The sequence below is a fragment of the Rissa tridactyla genome, chromosome 5, assembly GCF_028500815.1.
Source record: "Rissa tridactyla isolate bRisTri1 chromosome 5, bRisTri1.patW.cur.20221130, whole genome shotgun sequence".
NCBI lineage: Eukaryota > Metazoa > Chordata > Aves > Charadriiformes > Laridae > Rissa > Rissa tridactyla.
Window position 1 is genome coordinate 81039095 of NC_071470.1, and position 21604 is coordinate 81060698.

Consider the following 21604-nt stretch of genomic DNA (forward strand, 5'->3'; position numbering starts at 1 on the left):
GGATCCAGGTCTCTCTTTTTAAGGAGCATAAGGCTTTTGTGCCTAATTGGATTTATAATATTTTTTTTAGCAAAGCAGATAAGGTCACAGCAGTGAGTAACTCGATATAAAAAAAGTAAAAAGTCCGCCCCTCTGATTAAAGCTATCAGCTACTTAAATAAAGAACTTCAAGAAGCAGCGATGGTGCCTGCTCAGGATCTAACTTACATGCGGACTTTATGATATGAAAACCGCAAATACGCACATTGCACACCATCAATGTGCTGCACAGTGGGCAAATGATCTCTCTCCTCTGTATTTTAAGCAGAAAGACCACAGCAGGTCTGAAAACTAAAGACAGTTATCGAACTCGAAGCTAGCATAAGCTAACCAAGCAAGGAGGCTGTGTGAATAAAGCACACAAATTCGGAGAGGGCAACACGAAAAGCTGACTCTACGCCTTCTCACGGTCACAATTAATTCACCTGGTGGCAGCAGGTCAGCTGTATGGAAACCAAATTGTGCGCAGTCTGTCCCCTCGAGGCCAGAACTCTTCAGATGCAAGGTGACCTTCCCTAGAAACCGCGACCAACCAGGGACCGCGAGCGCAGGACACCCGCGTGCGCAACGGCACAGCCGGATGGGTGATGACAGCAGCCAGAAAATTCAAATTCTGGCTCTGGTCCCGAGAGGCCAGACCTACGGATCCTGCCCGTTTGACTCAGAGAAGGTTTGCAGATTTGGGCCCAGCCTGCCCGAATCGTAGCTTACCAGTTTTCAAGTTCCTTCGGCCTAAAAACTACCATTTTTTTAGGTAAATGCTGCTGCGTGCATTTTATGTATAGGGGGTCCAGAAAAAAAAAAAAAAAAAAAAAAACAAACCACAAAAAAAACCCACCAAGCAAAAAACCCCCCCAGCCTCACCGTCTCCTGCCCGAATGCTTTTAAAGCTCTCGTTACAGAAGACTCGTAATGTTGCTAGAGCTCAAAGAAGCTAGAATTGGGCCGGTACTGGTTTTTACAGGCTGACGGCGGCCGGCGACTCGCTGGTTTCCCCGTGCAGTACTTGGTTTCCCCTGTCTGCGTGGGCATTTCGTACCACAACAAAGCAAAGAAAGGCCTTCTGAAAAGGAGGAGAACATAGTTCTTAAACCACAGGAATTGCCCTAGGGGCAGGTGTAATACCTAAAATTACTTGAAATTCAGTCAATAAAAAAGAGTTTAAAGTAATTTCTGACTGTATAGCTTTACTATAACATCATTAGAGGGACCCTCCAATTAAAGTCGAGTTTTTTAAATGACTCATTTGCTAGACATGTTCCTTTAGCGATGCTATGATTAAAAGTGCTTTCAAGAGCGAACTGAAAGTCTTGCGTTTGAGGCTTTTATCTTCGTGCTCTCTTTTATTTACCCCGCGCTGTATCTTTCCTCCAGATCCCGAGCCTCAGAAGCTGCAGTTCAGCGCACCTCTGCGGGAAGCGCCCAAGGTAAGCAGATTTCTATCAGCCGGAGGTCTGGTCATCCAGCAGTTTCGCTAACTGGCAGCAGCAAAGAACAGCGGTGCGCAGAAAATGATGTGCGGACTCGGCCGTAGTTAAGAGTACGCTTGCCAGGACCGCCAGCATTCAGCTCTAACTCACGTATCGCCTCACCTTCTTCCCAGCTGTCTGCTCAGAGGCACTAGGGACGGAAAACGACTCGCTGCTGCGTACCCGCAGGCTGAGAACCAGAAAAGGCTCTGTCTTAGGGTTTTTACTGGAGCAGAGCTCGCTGCGAGGCCTGGGCAAAGCGGGACGAGGGCTGCTGGTGTCACCCCCAGACACATCCCACAACGACACGGCTGCCACAGAAATCACCGGCTGAACGTCCACGACTCAAGCACATAGAAATAATTAGAGCAGTTAAGTAAATGAGTGCTGGAATGTAACCAGCTACATAGCCATGAACGATGTACATCCTTACTTGACCTGTAACGGATTTGGGGCCGGGGGTTTCTTTCAGCTTTGTCACGGGCATCAAAGGTTCCTTTTTTGAGTGACTCAAACTGAACAATGATGTTTTGAGATAATTTAGCAGGATTAACGGCAAACAAATTTTCCTGAGCAGAAGATCACGCGCACATTCATCCAAATCGAAGATCAACCCCCCAGCCCAAACAACAACCCAGGAATAACCCAGCCTAGCAGTGAAATCCAGCCTGCGGGACATTTCAGGGCAGCAGAGGATGGAAACCTCAGAGGTGCCCAGACAGGGCTGAAGCTCTCGCCCTGTCCCCTCAGAGGACTGAGCCACAGAAAGAGAAACTTGCATCTAAGAGTTGTTAGGGCACTCCTTTTGATTAACCATGTCTTAGTTCTTTCTCGTTGTCTGTCCATTGCAAGACCGCAGCTCCCCAGTGCAACACCACTTTTCTTGGACTACAAACAGGGACGAATTTCAACAAATCCTACCCGTTCTTGGTCTCATCACACGTCACTCTATCATACAAGGTCTCAGGTTTGTCTGGTGGTCTGCCTGGGAGATCCGGGAAACGTCCTTCCCGTGTGCTGCAGAATAGACAGAAGCTCCCCAGGGGAAAAGCGAGGACGGGAAGCTTTCACCGCCACATTTGAGAGCGTGTTTCAGAATAGAAACAGTTTCTCCCCTGAAAATATACAATTAAATTTCAAAACATACGGTTAAACCGCGAACGAAGTCATGGAAGATTTCCTTCAAGGCCTCTTGCTGTAGCTGGGGGAGAAACGGGCAGATTCTCAAGGAAGTTCTGTCTTCTGAAGGGGCTGGCGGCGGGGATGGTAAAACGGGCTGAAGGAGTAATGGCACCATAGTTAATTAATTTAATTGGGGCAGCCACATTAAGGACCGGGAGAAGCCTGTGGTAGGCTGACATCTGCAGCCGAGGAGCGCAAGAGTCAGCGCAGAAGATCTGGAAACAAACTACCTTGGAAGGGAAACGCTGCGGATGTGCCGTGTCCACCGCAGCGCTGGCCAGGCAGCGGGCGCAAGGAAAAAGTCAGAAACCAGAAAAAGCCTTTTCACTCCCCCCACCGCCCCAAGGAACATTTGATCTAAGGGTTTTCTGGAAACGCACCGTTCTGCCATCAATAACCATTCAAAATGAGCTGTTGCTGCCTACGGCGAGAGAAAGACAACAGCTAACTGGTTAAGTATTTTGCATAAATACTTATAAAAGTGTCAAAAAACTTATAACCACTTCCAATTTATTGCTTTGGCACTTGAACTGTGAAAGTACCGGAGGAGGAGGAAAGGGATTAGTGAATAGTGTGTTTATAGGACTGCTGCCACCCAATGTCAAGTGAGAGTATAAATATAATCAGAAAGACCACAGAGATGGGATTTCAACCAAAGGCCTTCTAGGTTTAGAACAATAAATATATTTAAGCAGATAGGCTTAAAGGCGCAAAAGTCACTCCGCTGGGATTATAACCCCCTTTTTTAATTTTTTTATTATACCTTCCCCTCTTTCAGCAAGGGAACTGCTTATTTCAGAACAAAGCAATGTATGTTAGACGTTGTATTGCAAAACATGCCCATGTTAGAAAGACAAGAGAATTCCTCTCTGGGAGCACCGACCGGGGAGTCCCAGCTCTCCATCCTCCAAACCCAGGGTAATTATGCCTCTATCCTCTAACACCCCTCTTGTGGACAGAAATACTTGCAGTAACATACGATGGAGAGCGTTTGCAGGATGAATCCTAAGACACCAAAGCCATTCAATTATACACGGTATTTGATCTCTGTGCAGAGATATCCTATAACAGACGTTCTTGTCTTTGAAGACTCTGAAGTAATGACTCGCAAAGAACCCTAAGGAAAGTCTGGCACGCAGCTCCCAGTTTTCTGGGAGAGGAAGGAATCGATGCTGGTCACCGAAAACTGCCAGACGACACTCAGTTTTACTGACAGATGCTTGTCTGGGAAAAGGCACTGGGTCAACCCACTCGTGCAATGAGAATTAAGAGACTGGCACATCGGGCTGCTCTGTACGGCGTGACAGCTGTCACGCAAACCCCAAGTTTTTGGGATGCAGTGGATTTGGGAAGCATATCCCGGCGGGGGTCACGTTTGGGTTCTGGCATTTCCATTTAGCCCCCGCCGACGTGAGAAGCGCAAAAAGCAGAACAGTGGCGTCGGGGGATGCGGTGCCGAGATAGTGCCATCTTCCCTTTCTGCTGGGACACCACTCTTTTGGGAGGCTGACAAGTCAAATACACCCCCCCCACCCCCCTTATGAAAAGTGACTTCACATTTTCCTAAGTCTACCTGTGCATGCCAGCCTGTAATCATGGAGAGGTCCAAGTGCCACCGCCAAAGATGCTGAGATGCAGCATTTACTATGCACAAATTATGCTTCAACTAAAGGAATTTGCCACTGCCCCTCATTGCCAGTACTGTCACCAACGTCTCCAAATGAGTACTCTGCGGATAGTCTAAAGGATCGCCAAACCACATTATTGCTCTATCGCATGCAAATCCGCCCTTGGTTTCAACAGAAGCTACACATGCAAAGCACCGATAAAAGCAGACTCCGGAGAGGATGTGTTAATTACTCCACTTCCCTCATATGGTGCTCAGATACCATACGGCAGAGACGCTGCATACAGAGTTGAACGAGTAATTAAAATACGGGAGACAATGTAAACATTATATCCCGAAACACGTTGCAGGAAGCGTTGCTTTCCTAACCCTTTTCTCATTTTCTCATCTTCTCCCCTACGCCGCTTCCCCGGGCACCCGAGCGCAGGCGGCCGGCCGGGCGCTGCTGGCGCCCCTTCTCGAGGGCGTGAACCTTCATTTTTGCCCAACCGAACCCAATTTGCCCGCGCAGCGTCACCGAAGCACGGGTGGCCGGGCTCGGCCGGCCTCCCCGGTCCCGGTCCCGCACTCACCTGCCGGCAGCGGGCGGAGGCCTCGCACCGTGTTGCCCCGGCGGAGCTGCCCCGGCGGCTCCCGGGGCCGCGCCGCCGCCGTGCCGCCGCTGTACTGGTCGTAGAGCCGCAGCATGTGCTCCGACACCGTGTCCCCCGCCGCCGCCCGCCGCAACCCGGGGGCACCTGCCATCGGCCCGGCCCGGCCGCCCCCCGCCCCGCCCGGGGCCACCCGCCGCCGCAGCCCCGCCGCCGGCACGTCCCCCGGCGCCGGGCACAGGCAGCCCCAGCCCAGGCACAGGCACAGCAGCCAGCGGGCCGCCGCCATACCGACCCTCCGACCGCGCCGGAGCCCCCCTGCCCCGGCCGGCGGGACCCGGGAGCCGGCGGGGTTCGCCTCGGGCGGACGGAGCCCCGGCGGCGGGTGGGGCTGCGCTAACACCCGCTGGCGGGGACTCCCCTTTTCGGGGCGAAAAAAAAAGAAAAAAAAAAAAAAGAAAAGAAAAAGAAAGGGAGAACAAGCGGCGCGGAGGGAAGCGCCCGTCCGTGCCGGCGCCGGGTCTCGGTTCCCCTGGTGCAGGTTGTGGTGCGGAGGGAGGCGGAGGCGCTGCCCCCGCCGCGGCCGGACGCGGCTCCGGGGAGTCCGTGCGGGGCTGTGCCGTGTGTGCGTCGGGGTGTGCCGGTGCGCGGCGTGTGTGCCGGTGCGCGGCGTGCGGGTGTGTGAGTGCGAGCGCGATCCCGCCGCCCGGGCTGGTCCCCGCAGCCGATCGCGCCGCCCCCCCGCCCGGCCCCGGCTGGCTGCGAGCGGGAGGCAAAGCGAGGGGAAACCACCACCCAAAGGGAAGCGAACACACTCGCACAGACACACACACACACCCCCACCCACCCACCACAGGCGCGGAGGCAGAGGGAGACCTGGCTCTGGAAATGCAATCACCGGCGCTGACGGCGTCCCCGAGGGCAGGCGCGGAGCGGGGCGGGGGGATGTTCCCCTTCCCACCCCCACCCAGCCTCCTCCAAAGGCAGTAAAGTAACGCCATGGCAATAAAACAAAAATCACGAGTCAAACGGCGCTCAGCCCTCCCCCCGCCCCGGGCAATCCCAAAGGCTCGGCTGTGCCCGGGGCGCTGGCACGGCCGGCAGGTGAGGGGATGCTCGGGGCTGTGCGGGGGTCCAGCCCGCCTCGGTGGCACCCTGCTCCCTCCTGCCACCCTCCAACCCGGCCAGGCCGTCCCCAGCAGCCCGAGCCGAGGGGACGGGACACCCGCCCTGCCCCGGTGAAGGAGGACAAGCGCCTTCAGGCACATCGTAACCCCTGCCGTCAGCTGCCTGGGGGCGGGCAGGGAAATCCCGCACCCCGGGACTCGCGGCAAGGTGTTCCCCGCTCCGCCGAGAGCGTTCCACAAGTCTCTTCACCGCCAAAGGACAGAACTCCCCTCGCCAGCACCACAGCACCAGGCATTACCCATCGGACACTGAACGCCGTCCCCTCCAAAATAACGCTTTGTAACGGACAACACGTCTTACCTCGTACATCTGGGGGAGAAACAGGGGAGGTGGGAGAGAAACCTTGCATTTTCATGGTTTATAAGTACGCCGGCTCACAGGAATGACTTGTCTCTAACCTGAAGAAGGGAAATAGGAGAATCGGCTTGCACGTTGGTATGTGGAGCTGAGCACACATCGCTTCCAGCCTGGGACATTCACGTTTTCAACGGGCTACAGAGAGTGCACCACTGCCAAGCACTAAACAGAACATCATGTATTGGAGGGTGAACTTGCCTTTCAGGTGCCACTGAATCTGAGATCGGTTACAGATATTCCGGCATTTTTAAGGGCCCGTCCATAACAACAAACAGCAAGTGACTACCGGCAGGAGGGAAAGAAAGGGAGGATTTCCAAAAGCAGAGTAATGATTTTTATATTCTTCTATATTTGAGTGCTCAAATACAACCCCTGGCAGCGTCTCATTTTGAAACAGTTTTGAGGCATCGAATTTGCCAAACGCACCTAAAAATATTATCCATATATGTACTAACACACAATTTCAATATTAATGCTTATGGTAAGAGGAACTATACTTCTCACTTCTTTAAGACACTTACTGCAATATAAAAACTGTACAAGTGGACAAACATAATGAAAGCATTAAGGCTTTATGAAGCTTTTGGACACAAATAATAAAACCAATGCAGATCTCTGCAGGAAGAAAACAAAAATATTCAAACCGAGAGCTAAAGAACTCCGCGCAAGCAGCCATCTCTGGCTTATATCCATGGCAGAGCTGTCAATCCCAAAGAAGACTCTTTAGGCAACCGAAATACTGGAACTGCTATTTCAACTTCGGTCATGTTATTTTCTACTGGTGAGAGATGCGATTTAAAAAACAATGCCACACCACAACTCTTTAAATAAAACAAGCATAACCGAATCCTCTTTTAAACCTACAGCGCCAAATAATTGGCCGTAAGAGCGTGATGTTTTACACACACAACACGTCTCCCAAACTGCAGCCTGACTCTTGGGATTGGACCACTGTAAATCAGGAACGACCAGTAAAAAAAATAATAAAATACTCAGAGACAGCCCGTATCTAACGCCACACTCGAGCAAAGGAGGATTAGGCGAGAACTAAGTTAAGTTCAGCATGGAAGCTCAAGCACCCTCTTGCTGAGCTTTTCTTTAGAAGTCTTCTAAGCGTCAGCAGAAAGCCCTGTTTATGCAAAATTACTTCAGATTTTGGCTCCCAGAGCCTTGCCCCGCCACTTGACTGCGGTTGTTTAAGTTAAGTGTCTAAAATAGAAAGTTAGTCCTGTACAGTCTATTGTAGCCGGTGAGGAGAGAGAAAGAGGACACTTGGCACGAGGCAGAAAGGAAAAAGAGAATTCTCAGGGCATTAGGTGCCTTCTCTGAACCCCTCTTTTCAGACAGCCGCTGCAGGTTTTTCAGAGCGCTGAAGAACACGTGGGTTTAAAATACCCTTTGCTTCACGGGCTGTCCCTGCGACATGGTGGGACGCTCATTACGCGCAGTTCCGTGGCTCCCGCGGTTAAAAAATATCCCTCGCTCAAACTGGACTTGAGATTTTTAAAAGCCGGAGCGCTGTGACTGCACAAACCAAACCAAACCAGTGCATGGAAGGAGTTACTCTTCATTAGCAAATAACGGCTGGCAAACTCTCAGACCTGACTTCAGAGATAACAGCGCTCTTGCACTTCTCTATTCTTTCTTTTCCCTTTCTTCCATGCCAAGTGCTGCAAATCGCTCACGAGTTCAGCGTTTGTTCAGAGAACAAAACTTTGACCGTGGCCGAGAGAGCTTACGGTTTAACCCCACAGGTGTCAGAAGGGTCCCGCTGATTCCCAAGAGAGGAGCGAGCCCCCCTGAAGCTGCAGATGTAACTGTACTGGTGGCACCTGCGATGGCCAAGCCGCGTTCCCAGCCTCGAGAGAGGGCCATGGGGCTTCCATTATAACTAGCGCAGAGGCACCCCCGGCTCACCCTCGAAACAAGGGTTCCGACAGAGTCTTTCCAACTGCAAGCATCGGTGAGTGTCGCGGCACCCACCCCTTCGCCCTCCCAGCTGCGGCATTTCCAGCCAGGAGGGAAACTCTGCCTTTCGGCTTTGGTAAAAGAATACGAAAGATCAAATTCGATGGGTTGTTTAGATAATGGCCGGATTCCAGCCGCTTCTACAGCCCTATAATAATGTGTTTGCATATAGCATTTATGGGACAGGACGGGAAGTGGAAAGAAGCAATTCCCAAGCGGAGGGGGACAGCGATGTGGCAGGAAAAGGAGATGCTCCCCCGGCGCAGTTTGACTGAATGCCTCAGGTGAAAGGATCGTGCAACCAGTATCGCCAAACGTGGGTGCCTTACTCTGCTGCCTGGACCAATCTCAGCCGGAAAGAGAGGGAAAAGGACCCAGAACCAGTTAGAACAGATCCAGAATGTTAAGAATGAGACACTGACTTCTAGTTAATCTTTCTCTAAATCCTCCGTTAATGAGCGACAGCTCAATGACTTGTTATCGCTGCACTTTTCGGGGTGGGGATACCCAAATACACATGACCTTGCTCAGCATCCCCCAGCAATGGACGACTCCTGCCTTGCGGTGAGACAGGCCCTGAGTCAGGGCTACACCTTGTTGGGGGGCTCTGGGAGGAGGGAAGGGGGCTACAAGCTTCACTGCTTCCCACATCCATCCCCCAGCAGGATGCAGGCAGCTGGGAAGCTCCTGTAGGTACCCACCAAACCGGGCAGGAGCCCCCCTCCCTGCGGGTCATCCCCCACCTCTTTACGCTGCTCTCATGGGGCAAGGAGGGGCAGAGGACACTGAAGAATCTGCCCTTGTTCTGGTCTCTAGTGACTGTCTGCACAGCGCATGAGATATTCCCTTGTGCAATATTCCCGTCCCCGCAAAACCCAGCAGGATGGTTTAACGCTCCTATCAGTACGAGCAGACTCCAAGCTTGCATTCCATCCTGCTCCCTCATGCATGCTAAAATTACTCCATAATTCTACTAATAATAAATACCAGGCTTACCATGCAGCACTTCAGCAACGTACTACGCAAAACCGGAGCTTACCAGGAATGGAAAGGACTATCTGTCTTTCTGGGATGGTTTAATCTTCATGACCCCTCTTTTCTGTAAGCCTTCTGCTGCGGCTGACCAACAAGAAACCAGCTAATCCCAGCTGTCACGGTCATTTTGCTGGAACGGCTGCCTCAGAACCGGGAAGTGTCCCAGCATCGCTGGCCGAAGCAGCGTTACTGGTTCTGGTGGGACAACGCACGCCCAGTAAGTGTGCTACAGACGCAAGCTTGGACAGTGATGCTGCGCCGAAAGGATCCTACTTGAACCCTAACCACGGCGAAACGTGCGGTCTACCGGTCTCGATCTAGCAAGTGAACCAAGTTTTGGAAGGAAAAAGCTGTGCTTAATTGAAACTAAGCAGCTCAAAGTCCACAAGGGGGATTTTCTACCCATCTTGTTTTTGAAGCACACACTAAACGTGTGCTCAGCACTCCGCAGAAAACATTCCTGGCTACGAGCTTGCATTGCAGCTCCGGGTTCACACAGCCAGCACACGGCAAATACACTCGGAAGTACCAGTTTTCAGCACAAGTCAAGGCACTATTAAAGCAGAGGAAGGTTTTTTTTCCCAAAGCTCCTCTGGACAACGACTGCAGAAGAGCAGACAGTCAGCGGACAGTGTTTCAGGTACTTCTGGAATTCTAACACGGCCCCACCACACGCACTCGCTATTATTAAGCTCTGTGGGGATTAAGACACCTAGCTTTAGGTGCGTGTTTTCTAGCCGAGTGTCCACGACACCCTTCTTGTCAATGCAGGCAGGAGGATCTAAAGAGCTTTTCACCCCACTTGACAGTAGGCTTTTAGTCAGCCAGTTTGCTGTCCTTGCCAAGACGCTCTCGGAGCTGCACCCCCGTGACTCTCAGCTTCAAAGGCTGGAACGGTGTTCCCGAGTCAGACCGTGAGCCCCAAAATCATTCTGTAGCCTTCCTCTTCAGGGGCCGCCCGGTGAAAACAGGGAAAAGAGGCTCTCCAGATTAGTGCCCACTTTTGAAAATACACACCTTGGCACCCAAACTCTGCATCTGAAAGAACTATCTGAATTTGATGAATGGTGGGAAGAACATAATCTTTCCTCAGTTGATGAATATTCATCGCTGCTGGTTTGCACGTGCCATGGCCTTTGACGAGTCGGCAGAAGCGGCTCTGCTATCCTGTCAGCCATGGCTTGTTTTCTTTCTATCTGTCCACGTTTATTGCCAAGATATGGATGTATTAAAACACTGAGAGGTAGGCAAAAGGATCTGGCAAAGTGAGAAGATGGTTTCATTTAAATGAAATATTTCGGTCGAAATAAATTGTGGTTGGTTAGTTTGGATTCTGACCACCTCCCCATCTGAAATTCTCCACGGGCATCTTTTCAGCTCAGTTTCTTTAACGTTTTACGAACAGCAACGAGGGCGATGGAAAGAACCTGTGGTTTGGTTTCCAGTAGATTATTTTGACACCGGCGCTACTTCCAGAATGGAAATGTAGTTCTGCAGTTTTTCTTAACGTACTTTGTGGCCTGAGTTCTGCTCCAAGTGAAGCAGATGGGTGCTTTAGCCTGGTTGCGCTGGTTGGCCAAGTTTCACAGGGCCAATATACTTCATAATACAATGAGGTCAGCATCTACTGATAACATTCTGCTACTGAGCTTCGTTCTCCGACAAAACTAATTTTAATCAAGGCGGCAGTTTCATGTGCTTCCAGTTTAGCTGTTGGTTAAAAAAGGAACAGGTTAAACATCTATCTTTTAAAAAGCAAACGGCGAGCCCCTTGGAAGAGGCTCCGCTAGCTCTGTTTTGGAAAGAAGGGAGAAAACAGGATCGGCCACGGTGCTGCGCTGACATTTGAATCTTTTCTACCAAAAAGGCCAAATGCAAAGGTCAAATCGGAATCTCTTCCCAGAATAACGGGAAATTCAGACTCAGTTTCACCCAGTACAACCGCAGTCTACGCAACAGATCCCCGAGTATCAGAAACTAACCCCCGTCGCCCGTCGGTGCAAAGCAGCTCCCAAAGAGCTGATCTGTGCCCTTGCACAGGAGAGACAAGGGGGCACACGAGGAAAAGACGCTCCTCTGCGGTGAAGAGGAGACGTACCGACAGTCGAGTGCCAGACAGTCTCACTTCAGCCTCTGGGAAATCACGGACCGTGTCCTCTCGGGACACGTTTCTGGGCACGTGAGGGAGAAGAAAGTGACTGTGAACAGTCAGCACGGATTTGCCAAGGGCAAATCGTATCTGACCCACCTGATGGCTTTTTGTGATAAATCTGGCATTTTTTTCTGAGACTCTTAAGGAGATACTCATTCGCCAATCAAACTAGTATCACGACACTGATTTAAGCCGTAATCTTTCTCCTCATGTAAGCCTTTGACCTAGGATGTGCAAAAATTGTCAATAAGCATTTTTAAATTTAACATCTCAGCTTTTCAGCTGTTAGCAGAGCTGATCCCGATTACGCCTGAAGAGAAACTCAGGGTAACGAAATATACCTGAACTTGTCCCAGAACGTGGGCCCGTCTGGTGACAGCCGATGTGCACCCTGATCAGCTTTTTGAGTCTTCTATTGATAAAGGCAGAACCAGCCATTTAGAGGGCTAAGAAGGGTTAAAGGATGTGTTGAGCCCTAATGTTGATGCAACAGCAGTAAAAATGATTTGTGCAGAATGAGATCTAGTCTCAACTTGGTGCAGAAACACTCTACGTATTTTGCATTTTTAATGGAGATGACTAAATGTGGTGTTAATTTCTTATTTTTCTCCCTCCCCCTTGTTTCTGTCTTGGTTTGCCAAACACTAGCAGCTCAACGGCATAACCATCAAAGCAAGTGTGGAATAAAAGCTTACCTACCTTTCCTGTGTTTATAAAAACAAGGCAAACATTTCAGTGTGATATACTGACACGCTCCACATCTCAAAACACTGTCCAACTTCCTAAATCGCTTCTTTGGAATAGCCGTATAAACTCATCTGCCTTTCTGCGCAGCATACAAATCATCTTGGTACAAATGTACAAATCAAGTCTTAGTCAGTCTGGAGGGCAGGTCTCTACACAAAACAGCTGCAGGGGCATGAAAAGCTACAAAACAGGCAGACGGACAAAAAGAATAACCATCACCACACGGGACAAATGTCTGGGTACACACTGGTGTGATTATCGAGCGACTCCATCCTATCCAGCTCAGTCACTCTAGATTTCCATCTGCAGAGCTAACAATTTGGACTGCTACAGATAATCTGGTGGGTTTTTTTTTTCTTCCTGGCTCCCCCCTTCTATTAAGGAATAGGAAAAATGCAAAGAAGTAAAATAATGCTGCTCCAGAAGTAAGCACCAAACTCCAGCTGGTGCAAGCACGTGCACGTGTGTGTACAGATACGCTTGCAGGCAAATATTCGAGGCAAAATCGAACGGAAACTATGTGAAGTTCTGGCTATGCGTAAGAAAGCCTGACTGTCTTCCTCCCCTTTAATAACACAAAAGTTACTTGCCTTACGATTGGCCAGGACCGGACTTTCCAAGCTGAGCACCCACCTTGACTCATTGTGCCCTGGTACTATGGAACGAGAGGCTCAGTGGGTGCTTCTCATTAGTTCTCGCCCGTGTCGGTGAGGACGGGTTATCCGCAAACATCCTCCTCCCGAGCCACGGCCAGCGCCGCTCCAGCCGGGTCCACAGATCCCGCTCCATCCCAATCCACCACAGAGTCTCCGGTTTGTGAGGCAACCTAGCCTTTTTATTCCTTAGCCCCGGGCACGCAGTAGGCTTCAATCTTAATTAAGTTTATTTAAATGCTGAGCAACTCCCGTGCCACTGTCAGGGCCAGCCTCACCACCCTCCAGCAGACCCTTGATTTTTGGGTCTGCTATTTCAAACCTCCACCAAAAACTTGCGGGTTTCCACTTTTTCAGAGCTCGCCACGTACTGCACATACCTGGTAGCTTCACAGCTATTTGTTCCCTCCACACAGGCATTCGGAAGTCCTGGGGAAGAGGAAACCACAAATACTCCTTCTGGGGGAAATGAAATAATTACATATTTGCATAACAAAGTGATATTAGCAGAATCTGTTCAGCATGTGAAGGCCAATCCCACACTTGCGCTTACTAGTTGCCTGGCTTTCGGGCTTTCCAGAATTTACTTACAAAAGCAATCTCCGCTGCTGCGGCTCCTGTGTCCAGCTCTCCTTGCTGTCACGGGGTGAATCCCCCCCGCACCCCCCTGGCCCCTCCAGCCTCTGCCACATCTCTTCGCCTCTCTCGGATGGGCTTCCCCATGTTCTGCTCTGGCAGGGCTCCTGCTACCAGGCCTCTGGGTCACTGATACCAGCTCTGCTCCTGGCAGCACGTCTCCGGCCCCACCGAGTCACCCCCGCCCTTCCTAGACCCATAATCTCTGGCTAAGGGGGGTCCCTCCCCCCAGAACCCATCGCTCCAGAGAAACCTTGTCTCTTCTCACGGGGTTCGGTCTGGTGACCCCATCAGCAGAATCCTCCGCTGTCAGCTCTGAACCACTCGCTTACCCAACGCCACATCCCCTACATCCCCTACATCCCTTCCGTACACACGCACTCCCATGTACAACACCGTGAAGTTCACAGCCAGTGCGGGAGAACACCAAACAGCACGTCGGCCAGCCCTGCGTGGAATCGCACTTCGCCAACTGCAACAGCTTGGGGAACAAGGCGGCCCTTGCTCTTTGAACCTCCTTGCTCTTGGTCCTACAGATGTGTACGGAAAACAGCCTTTCGCTAGGTGAGAAACCTGTACCAGACGGCCGCTGCGTACAGCCATTCCGTATCTCCATGACACTTGCTTTTTACGCTGGCTGGACTGGGTGTTTGCTCAGGTGGCCGCACCATCCTTCCCACTGGAGGCGCCTTCCCAGCAAAATTCCCTCTCCAGGTCCCGGAGATCACATCTTTCTCTCATCACAGAGAACTTCTGCTGTGGGATCTGTAACAGCTCCGCTTGGAGTCGAGCTGAAATAAAACATGCCTCGAGTGAACAATAGCCAAATAACAATGTTTTTTCTTCTTGTAAAGAGCGTGTACTGCACGCAGGGCTAATCTGCATGGCTTCGGCACATTCAGCACCTGTGTTTTTGTTTTCTTTGCAGTGGGAACAGTGGCTTGGCCTGCACTGCTTGTCCCTGCCTGCCTTGCGCAGAATCGCCCAAAGGGTTTATTCATTTTTAATCTGATTTCTTTTCTGTCTGTGGGGAGTTAGAGTTAATGGAGGATTTTCCCCTAGAACCGTTCTTTCGCTGATGGCCAAAAGGAGAATACTTAATAGAATCGTTGAATAATGACCAAGTTGGATGCTGCCTGCAGATCTTCTTGTTGTTTATAGGAGATGGGTCAGCTACTGAGGGGGTGCTGCCGTCCCCCTTTTCCTCCTTGCAGCTTTGAAGATGCAGCTCGATCGTCAAGGCCGCTGCTGGAATCACGAACCCGGAGCTCGTGAAGCACTGCCGTGTTTTCTGAGCCCATGCCTTACTCTACAGCTACCAAATTCAAAAGTGGGATGTAATTACCGCCACTGCTCGGGTTCCTCAGACAGCTGGCCTACACAAAACCACTTTCGGTCGGAGAATGCGAAGCTGCTGACGCCTCTCCGTCAAATCACAACTGAGCCCACCGGAATTTCATTTCACATTAACACGAGTTTCTAACTATGTCAAAGCATCCTGCCGTTAACAGGTAAAGAGCAAAGTACTTCAGATTCCGGTGTGAAATGACTTTTCTTTTCAAGGCATTGTATTTTGTACTAATTAATAGCTCTTCCTGTGATTCTGCTTGCGGCTCAGGATGGAGCCGTTCACCACCAACCTCGTGCTACTTTTCAGCTTCACTCTGTTATCCACAACATCAACAACAACATCAACAACAACAACGCTTCCGAACCTTGTTGCAAGACCAAAGACCCAGACTCCACATAAAAAGAACAAAACTATGATTCCGGCAGGGGAGGTAAAGAAACATAAAAGAATCCAAAACGTACAGAGGCTAATACAATCTGTGGCCCGTAACTCATGTACGCAGTTTAGACGCGCTTGGAAAATGCTGCACACCCCCCCCTTCCCCCCACCCCGGTATAAAATCTAGAGTTGTGGGGATCCTTCGCAAGGATGCGCTTTCCCATTGATGCCCAAAACCGATTATCTTACGGCAGTGGGCAAACTCTGCACCTGCAGCCAGTAATATCAAGATCAGCGACGATACCAGAACATAACGGAGAGATTTCCATTCACCTTCGGTTTATAGCAGGCAATAATTTCAGGCTGGACAGTTTGCATTTGTTTCTGCTAAAAAGTCACAGGGCGTAACAACGCACAGGGGAAGCTTTGATGTGGTTATGAGCCCTTGGGAAGCTCCTCTCCTGATTTACCACGTGTTCTGCATGTCCACTTTGCCGGCTGTCTGCCCAGGGCTCAACAGCGATAAGATGTTGGAAAAACCACCCCCGACGTTTTCGGGAAATGGAGCGTAACAGCACTTAGTTGCTTTCAGGCACTATCCTGTTCGTCTAAAAAAATTAACCTTTCCTTTAAAACGCAAGCCGGGCTGCAGAAGGGTTTGGGGACAGATTTTCACTTACAGAGGAGGCTGCAGTTGCTTCCCGTTGGGATTGGCAAAGGACTGCGACACGCAATTCGGGAGCTTTCACTTACGATAACGCTGTAGGGTCCTGAGTTTTGAATGTCAGAAGAGACAGAACACCGGGAGAGGAGCTCACGGGCAAGGACAGGTGGGAAGGAATCAAACGTGCTCGCTGAGCGGCCAGTAATTCTGTGAATTACTCCGTGAATACCTTTCTTTCATTGCAGATACCACACTTCACTTTTTGTCACAAAGGAGGTTTATCACCCAAGCCAGAAATAACATGAAATTACAGTTCCATAGGAGGTCAGCACCAGCTGCAAAAGATGAGGCTTCCTACACCTTTAAAGCCTTTTCGTTACCTATTTTTAGAGATACACAGTGCATTGGTGCGCTCGCTGACCTGCAAACACATAAAGCACAGTTAGATCCAAATTTCCTCCCATTTTCCACAGAATTCTCCTAGATTTCCTGCTCTTCTTTCAAATTAAGAGCATTCATTAATAAGATGAAAACCAAGGAAGATGAATTTGCGGAAATAACTTCTAAAGTTGAAAATGTAATTCTACTAAGTTCTACTTCACGTTATTTATTATCATTCTAAGATAATGTTCTCCAAGCTTCTGGGACCACTTTCCAACTTGTTTTTTTTAACATTACTTTAAAATCCGATTAGAACGAGAAAGAAAAATGATGATTCACTTGTCGAGAGGAATGAAAAATACAATTCATACCCTTTCCACCGATTGTCCCTTCCACCAGCCTTCATAATGAGGATTTCAAACTCTACAGTGCTCAAGAGAAGCACAACCCAACGTTTGCAAAATGGCTCAGGAGCTCTGATTTTTTTTTTTCTTGAAGAAAATACATCCTAAATGCTAAGCTGCACTATAAAGGCAATTTTGCTTGAATGTTACAAAAATATTTGTGAGTCAATATCTAGCCATCCCCTTGGGCTGCCTGAAGACACAGGGGCAGTGAAGCAAAGCTGACTCAACGCCAAAAGCCTAGTTTTCAGGTGAGATGCAAGCAACGATGGAAATCTTCATGTCTGGTAGAGCTAAAAGAGGGCAACCTCTAGGAGCACCAAGGTCAGGAGGAGCCTGCCCTAACAGCGCGAGGTCTTCCCTCTGGAGACGTAGTTTCCAATACACGTCCCTCTGCAAAATCAAAGAGCTACCGCAGTCCTGGGCTTTTGTTCTTACCGTTAATTGCCCTGGGAAGAGGCATCGTTTGCCTTCGCCTGTTTGTTCCAGCAGGCTTCTAGCTCGGAATTTCCACCCGCTTTGCTGTGAAGGGCGGGCAGCAGGCAGGATCTCCTGACGGTCCACATCTGCTGGGTCTACAGCAGGGGGCTCTGCCGGCCCGGCCACAGAGGCGGCCACTGAGGCTCGGGGAGGAAGGAGAGGAGGCCCAAAACCTCCCCCAGCCTCGCCATGCGCCAGGTGCTTCTCCCCAACCTGGCTGCAGCTCAGGGACGAGCAAACGAACCTCCAGTTCGCTGCAAAAGTTTCAGGGTGCTATGGGATGAAGTGCTCTATATAAAAGCAAGATGTTACAGTAAAAGATTTTATTATATTTTGGAAATGGCAGAACTTCATAACATTGAAAGTTTTATGGGAAAGAAAACAAGGCTTCTAAGTCTCTCCCAAATTATTGCAGCTTTGAAGTACCAACTTTCACTTTGTAATTGTTGGAACGCTCCTTCTCCTTGCAGTAAAGGGATCTTTAACGCGCCAACTGCTAAGACCAAGGCTCTCAGCCTTTTCCAAAGGGAACACGCTCGTGATGAGGCTGGCAGACAAACCTCACCCTATGGTAAGCCTAGCAGCGCTGCTACCATCTTTTTTCTTGCCTGAGTTGCCTCGCTTGTCCTTTTCATAAATTCACAGCACTGAGGCCAGAAAAGATCATTAAAATCACCCACTCCCTTAAAGAATAAGGCCCAGAGAATTTTATCCAGCTGCTTTTTGCCTTAGTTTCCTCTGCCTTCACCTCCGCATCCTTTTTCTTTTCTCTGTAATTACTGCTTTTGTTTCCTGCTAGTTCTTTCTGCTGCTTACCTTTGTGCCGTTTCCCAGTTCTCCAGTATGCAGAAGCGACGGTGGTGGTTACACCAGCTGGGTCATGTAAGTACGGGCAACTTCCCCAGGTGCCCTGGGAATGGAAGAGAGTCCCGTGGGCCATCGCATTGCTGTTTGAGCTTCCGGCAAGTTGCTCCTGGAACAGCAGCAAGAGCAGGAATGGATAAAAAGTGGCCTCTGAGGAACAGTAATGCCATCAAAATGCCATCAAAATGCCATCAAAATGCTGCAAATTTCTTTACATTTACCTGTCTATTTGGTACAACTTCTCCCCGCGACCTTGTGAGTGGCTTGGTCCGTATTAGATGGTGTTAGCTGCTCAAGAGAGGTCCAAGCCTACCTGAAAAAGAGTCTCCCAGGAAGAATTTAAAACATCCCGTTGCTGGGGAACTACGGGACAGTAGTCTCGTTTCCTTACTCCAGGAAAGGCTGCAGCACCGCTGTCCCAGCCTCCCTGTTGCCTTAGGAGTAGTGGGAAAACCTGGGTCCAAACCTTCTGTTTTCCCTTTAGGTGCTTTTGCAATTCACACACCCCATGGACTTCACAAAGGACAAACAAGGGGCCCAGACACACCAACTCTACATCCAGTATGGGGTCTTCCTTCCACTTTACTTCCCTCAAGGAACGAGGCGCAAAACAACTCCAAACCAGTATAAAAATCCCCCTTCCTGGCCCTGAACACAAGGTAAAGATCTTTCAACTGTTTATTTTTCTTCCAGATGACTTTAAAATAGCTGAACAAATCACTGGGAGAAGAGCCACACAGACAGACCTTAGGTCCCTCTTCTGACAATGTGGTCATAGATAACGACGTGGAGATAGAGATGTGTTTCAACAGGCGTCCGTGTGGTGTCGTCTCCTGGGTAGGCCTGAAACACAGAACGTTACAGATACTCAGAAAAGCGAAAAGACATGGTTTTTAGTTTAACGAGTTATCTTCTTCTTCCCTCGGAACATCAAGTTTGATAAATAAAACTAACTCTGAGGGTGGGGATTTCTCAGTGAGGATTAATGTCCTGGCGCCGGGCAGTTTGATTCTCCTACAGTGCTTTTAGCAGATGCAAAGACAGGGATGGAGTTCTTCTAGCTAAATACAACTAGGAACGAGCGGACCGTCGAGTGATCAAAGAGAAGGCCCGCTTGCGAAGACCAGGCAGCTGGGGTTCAAGCCGAACCCCCACGAGACAACTTGTGCTGATTTCAGTCTCGCCCATCGCAAGCACTTCTCAAAAGCTCGTTCTCCATCAGTGAGGGTTACGGAGATGCCAAAGCCGGATGGATCCATGGGGACTCACAGGCCGGTGCCCTGCAACCTGCAGGGACACACAACGTACACGCACAAATGCGTCTTATCGTGGCTCTTGGCACGCGAGGATCTCTCACATAGACACCGAAGAGCTGGTTATTCGTTACAGATGTTCTGCAGCTGCAGGAAGTTGGACTGGTGGCCCACTTTCAATGCAACCAAACACATTTTTAGGTATGCAGTTTTGAATTTCTAACAAACCAATGCACTTATTTTGAAATGCATATAATTTGATATTTTGTACTGTTACTATTCATACACAACCATCTTCCATGGGAAGCACATCAAAGAAACCCTCATCCTAGACCAGTTCTGTAGAAACCCAAGCAAATTATTGCCCAGCTTAGTTCATGTTGGTTTTGAGAGTAACCAAAGCTCGGGTGTGTTTGTCACATCCAATCTGTAGTCCAAGGACTACAGTTGTAAATTTTAAAAAAGTGTGGTTGGCACCAGAGGAACACAGTTGGTTTCCTCCAGAGCGAAGCTGTCTATAATGTTACAACCCGTTCAGTTCTCAACGTGAAAGACAAAATACCCGCGGCAATTTAATCAGCTTTCAAACTATGGCTGAAAATGGAACGTCCGGGTACGATTCGAGCATTTGCTTTGGTTGGATCCAATGGCTATGTAAATAATTGGTAGAGAGCAATCAACTTCAGCAACAATAGGATCAGAGCCATTTTTAGGGGAAAGCGAAGCATACGTTTGTGCTGTCAATCATATATACGAGACGCAGAGCGCACAACGTTCATCCAGTTTATAGCACTGCTGAGGCACAAGTGTTTTCCTTTCTTCCATTCAATTGCAAAGCCTTCTGAACCATTTACTGCACGCTAGAGGAACGCAGCTCTCCACAAGAAGATCCATCTAGTGCCAAATTCCTCTTTTGTGAGGGATGGGGTTTAAAACCCAAGTTTGACCCTTATGCCGGTGACAGTCTCAATCTGCTACAAGAACTAAATGACCTTAATGGGCCCGCTTTCCTTAGGACTTGTCAAAACTCATATTAAAGCAGACGAACAAGGATTGTGTGCGGTTGGGAAAGGAATTCTGCCAGTGTCAGTGCACCACTGCAGAAGTGCCGGGGCAGCAGACGGCCCACTTGTCAGATGCAGGATCTGATCCTGCTGTCTGGATTTGCTGGTGTTCAGCAGGCCCTGCCAGGGTTTGGGATATCACAGTTCCTGCTAGTTGCAGCTTCTGTTTCAAAGTAGCCTACTATTTATTTTATTTTTACCCGACATTTATTTTTACCCACCTGCAGGCCTGTTTCATAAAAGAGATTTGATTTCTAAGAGGAGGGACCCACCAGCCCCAGGATGCGTCACCGACATTTTGGCAATTTTTCCTTACACGGGGTGTCAGAGAAACCCTGCCTGGGAAACCTTTCTGTTTTATCAGTCAGTTCAACTTCTGGTTTTTGTCGTCACGAGGGAAAGGCCAAGCCAGGCTCGGTCATAAACAAGGTAGGTTAAGTTTATCCTGACAGGGACCAGAGCAGCTGTGTTAACAAGGGGAACAGCGTGTCTGAGTAAGCCTGAAATATTACGTGTGTATTGATAAAGACACTGTTTGCAATCGGACTCAACAGTTTAGCAGTCAAACTCCATTGCATAAAGGCAATTTAGAATATTGGGGGGGGCGGGGAGAGACAGACATTTACCTTGGGATCCACATTTATTGTTTTCCTATCACTTTTGTTCTTGAAGAGCAGTCCACAGGCATTTTCTGCAATCACTTGGTAATTTGGGCTGGAATGTGAAGTGCTGACATTTCTATCCCAGTTGTAAAAGCTGTGAAAATGTGAAACAGAAATGCTGTACTTTTAATGCATGTAATTCTTCCAGCTTAAAGGGCAGATTCTGGCCTCCTTATTCACGCCGAGTAGTTCCCCGTTCCACAACAGTCCCTCTGAAAGCCAGACAGATTCACCGAGGAGCAGAAAGCTACCAAATATTAGAAAATTTGCCCAGATATGGCCCTACATATCCGATCCCTGGCAAACCGGAATGGAGGCCCCGAGCTGCCTCCTCATCCGCTCAGGACCAGCGTTACGGAAGGACTTGGAGCCCGGGTTGTAGCCAGTGGGAAGTGGTTGTGCTTGAGAACCACTACTGTGACGGAAACAGCTCTGGAGACCACCTGAAAGTGCTTCCCGG

At 49.5% G+C, this 21604-nt stretch overlaps 2 protein-coding genes across 6 annotated transcripts in view; both read right to left on the reverse strand.

The window, feature by feature from the left end:
* BMP3 (bone morphogenetic protein 3) overlaps positions 1 to 18492 on the reverse strand; it is a 28455-nt gene extending 9963 nt beyond the window's left edge. The window contains exons 1-2 of one of the 3 annotated variants that reach the window (XM_054203955.1): positions 18387 to 18492; positions 18118 to 18274 (exon numbers count right to left, since the gene is read on the reverse strand). In XM_054203955.1, the coding sequence (XP_054059930.1) occupies positions 18118 to 18241 (124 nt within the window). In that variant the 5' untranslated portion in view covers positions 18242 to 18274; positions 18387 to 18492. Of the gene's footprint in view, positions 1 to 4889; positions 5575 to 13387; positions 13464 to 14268; positions 14441 to 18117; positions 18275 to 18386 lie in introns of those variants that run through there. The other 2 variants (XM_054203956.1, XM_054203954.1) reach the window with 2 other exon arrangements.
* CFAP299 (cilia and flagella associated protein 299) overlaps positions 18236 to 21604 on the reverse strand; it is a 193810-nt gene continuing 190441 nt past the window's right edge. The window contains exons 5-8 of one of the 3 annotated variants that reach the window (XR_008466769.1): positions 21109 to 21238; positions 18912 to 19008; positions 18387 to 18478; positions 18236 to 18274 (exon numbers count right to left, since the gene is read on the reverse strand). Coding sequence is in view for 2 of the 3 variants with exons in the window: in XM_054203957.1 (XP_054059932.1) it covers positions 18681 to 19008 (328 nt within the window). In the remaining variant the exon portion in view is untranslated. Of the gene's footprint in view, positions 18275 to 18386; positions 18479 to 18675; positions 19009 to 21108; positions 21239 to 21604 lie in introns of those variants that run through there. The other 2 variants (XM_054203958.1, XM_054203957.1) reach the window with 2 other exon arrangements.